At 38.3% G+C, this 3599-nt stretch overlaps 1 protein-coding gene across 1 annotated transcript in view; it reads right to left on the reverse strand.

The window, feature by feature from the left end:
* The window catches only part of TMBIM4 (transmembrane BAX inhibitor motif containing 4), a 7602-nt gene extending 4009 nt beyond the window's left edge, over positions 1-3593 (reverse strand). Inside the window, exons 1-3 of the mRNA XM_008632797.2 lie at positions 3586-3593; positions 1636-1744; positions 237-342 (exon numbers count right to left, since the gene is read on the reverse strand). Coding sequence (XP_008631019.1) covers positions 237-342; positions 1636-1744; positions 3586-3589 — 219 coding nt within the window. The 5' untranslated portion in view covers positions 3590-3593. The remainder of the gene's footprint in view (positions 1-236; positions 343-1635; positions 1745-3585) is intronic.
* Between the last annotated feature and the right edge of the window lie 6 nt (positions 3594-3599).

Below are 3599 nucleotides of genomic sequence, written 5' to 3' on the forward strand. Positions count from 1 at the left end.
GCTAAAAAGATGCTGAAAGCAACCTGAAGTGGCTGCTATCTAGGAACAACCTGTGGACAGAATCTCCAAAAAGTAGCTCAGACTTTCATAAATATATAGGATGTCTTTCAAGGAATACAAGAAAAACAAATGACATACCTCTAGTTTCAAGGAATTCATTACAATGCAAGATATTCTAGGGACTATTAAATTGAATTAATTAATAAATTAATAATTTAATTGAATAAAACACTTACAAATCCAAACAGCAGGTATAAATTAACAGGGTGCTGGTGCCTGTAGAGGGTCAGTGCCACAATTACAGCCAGAGATCCAAACCCAGATAACAAAAGCAAGGCAGGCCTGTAAAATTCCACATAAAAAAAAGTAGTCAAATAGCTGGAAGACGATGGAACAGTTTATATAAAACCAAGTTTTTAAGTGATCACCTAGAAAAAGATATCCAAAGTAAATGTAATGCAAGTTTACAGTGAAACTGTTCTAAAACATACTAGTACTGATAATCAGTTAAAAATAGTACAGTCACAAGTAAAGACAACTTTTTCATACTAAAGCTAAAGATTGCCCAGGAATACATTACCTGGAAATGAACACATACAAAGAAAAAAAATCCATCCATACAAAGTAACAGTATTAAAGTATATGTAATATTTTGCCTGTTGTGAACTCCACATTCAGAGAACTATTTTTCATAAGCACCTGAATGCAACAAACATGGGCACTAACTGCACCAAAGAAAATCAGTACTGACCAGTAAGTCTTGCTAAATCATTCAAGTAGCCCTCCGAGGAAAAACGGGACCAACATCAAACACAAAATCACAACAGTTTTAAGTGAGTAGGACAATTTTAAATGATGAGATTTAAGTAGAAAACTATAGTTTTACAACCACTGTTGTATACACAATAGGTTATACAGAAACTGAAACTTTCTTGCAGTGTTTAATCCTCCTCTTCTATTTGGGCTTTGAAGTGAAAGTAAAAGTCCACAAGTGCACTTAGAGGAAAAAAGAAACTAGACTCAGTGCTCTCCTCATTTCCCAGCTGTTCTTTTCCCGGGCCTGTTCACCACAGTTTGCATTTTGAGACTTTTATTTTATCATGAAAATCTGAGAGTCAAAAAGAAGCAAGCCCACAGGAATTCAAGCAGACTAATTCTTTGGGGTTTTTTTTTGGGGGGGGGGGGTGGGGAGGGGTTAAGGGGAGAAAGAAGATGGGAGAGGAGGAAGAGGAACAAGACGTGATTCTGCTTTTTGGAACAGGCACCTATAAACAACAGTATTCCAAAGAGAATCTAAAAGAACTTAGACTGTAAAACAAGAAATGTCAGTAACTGAGATGTTCTGCAACTCATGTAGAAGTTTGCATAGTATAAATATTAAAACAAGCACTATTAATAAAGCATTAAAATCAACAACAACACAACAACAACAAAAATAATAATAATAGTTTTCATAGTAAACCAAGGAGAAAAATGTCAGAGAAGAAAAGTTACTCCCTAATCAAGTTTAAGAATATCTATTAGAAAATCAAAACACAAGTTATAAAAATTATTAGGAAGACTGAAGTATAGCAACAAGCTACATAAATTATACTTAACACATGCTAAACAGCTGCATTTCACCTTAGTATTTACCTCTCATGAACAAATGCCTGCACTCCAGTGGAGTATAGGAAAATTGCAGACGTGACTGTGGTCAATAGAACTTGAACAGAAAGAATGCTGTAGACTTTTCGTAGAAATGCTGGGATAAGGAAAATAAAAACGAAATCACTTTTGACTTACACTTAAAAAGTTCAACAGTAAATCAGATAAAAATTTTCATTTTCGTAAGGAACCATTATAAAGTTATGGTGAAAAAGCACAGAACAAAGCTGTAAAAAGCCATTTTACTTTAAAAAAATTGACACAGTATTACAGCAAAATTACATTTATTCCTGGACATCATTATTTAACCATTAACAATGAAGACAAAAGAAATATAGAAAACATTCGCAAGGAATTTACTTTGGATTAATTTAAGACCTACATACACCCATTCACTCTCACTATACTAACAGCATACCTTCTCCATCATGTTACTGGTGCCTAATGGACCCAACTGACAGAGGATTAACATGGAAGGCAGAAACAGCCACAAACGTTTAAAAAGGTAAAGTTTTTACATTAATGTATATTTGATTGCCCTTCCATCATATTCAATATAATTTATCATCATTTACAACTTGCATTGTACTGAATGGTTATCCACAGGCACAGACTGCTGGAAAAAAAAAATCCTAGAATGAACAGGCTCCTTAATTCTAGAATTATCAAAAGCAAAGTGTAGTTCAGGACATACAGATACATCATACAGATATTCTCTGTTCTGAATAGAAGGAGACCAAGTCCATTTAGGCAAAATGCTGTGGAAGGAAGAATAAGCTTATAGGAAAAAAAAATTCAGTCATTAATAGCACAGTCTTAAGCTTAAGAGCACATTCTACAAGAAACTCAATTACCTGCTTGCCACAGGTAAAGTAAAATACACTTGTAAGCCATGAAAGACTGGGGCCTACTTTATCATAATAAACCGACCAAACCTAGAAGTAACCTCCTAGCACGCAAAGCCTTCCCCCCACATTACTAAATGCATCAGCAATTTTGCTAATGGCATTATCTGTTTCATACATCCTATGGCACACCCTTTATTTTTCAAAGAAGATAAAACTGTATTTTAACAGGAAGAGGTCTCCTGATTATCAGAAATAAGTAATAAAAAATCTCACAGCATGAAGCCAGTTTTACTCCAAAATGTGTCCAGTAACACTATTCAACAAGGATTACTGATTAGACAGATTCTACAAGAGTACTCAATACCTTTGAGACCTGCACATGAGCAGCAAAGCAGGATTTCTTGGGCATTAGTATGACCTCTTAGCACACCAAATGCTTCAGTGGAAGAGACAAAAATTTTAACACCTCACAGAAGAAATTCAAATCCTTCATGTGTCATGGTTAAACTTCTGTAATTACAGACACCAGTTCTAGTATTTATGAATCACAGAACTAATAAGGCTGGAAAAGACCTCTGAGATCACCGAGTCCAACCTATGAACGAACACCACCGTGTCAGATAGACCCCGGCACCAGCTGCCACCTCCAGGCTTTCCTTAAGCACCTCCAGGGAGGTGCGTCTCTGCAGGGACTATGTATCTCACGTATCATGTTTGGATTTCAAAGATTCATCACTCTGGACAAAATCAAGTCTGAATCTACACCGGGTAACCCCTCTCAGGAGAAGACCTACCCCCTTCACGGTTAAACGACAAAGCCTTTAGCCGGCCACGGTCCCTCACCCTTGATGCCTAACCTGGACTAAGTAGCGCCCTGGCTCCGCACTCACAGCCTTTACCCAGGTTAAAACACTGCGCAGAACCTGATGCAGCTCAAGGCCAGAGGTGACCGGGGTATGACAGAGGCACTTGTTGAGGGCGCGGCATCCCCTCGCCCCCCCGCCGGGGGGGGCAACGGGGCCCTCTCCGCAAGCGCTTGGGGGGGCTAAGGCGGGGCCACGCGGCTCTCCCACTCCTCCGCAATCCCTACCCATGCGGATGTGG

The sequence above is a fragment of the Corvus brachyrhynchos genome, unplaced genomic scaffold (assembly GCF_000691975.1).
Source record: "Corvus brachyrhynchos isolate BGI_N302 unplaced genomic scaffold, ASM69197v1 scaffold32, whole genome shotgun sequence".
NCBI lineage: Eukaryota > Metazoa > Chordata > Aves > Passeriformes > Corvidae > Corvus > Corvus brachyrhynchos.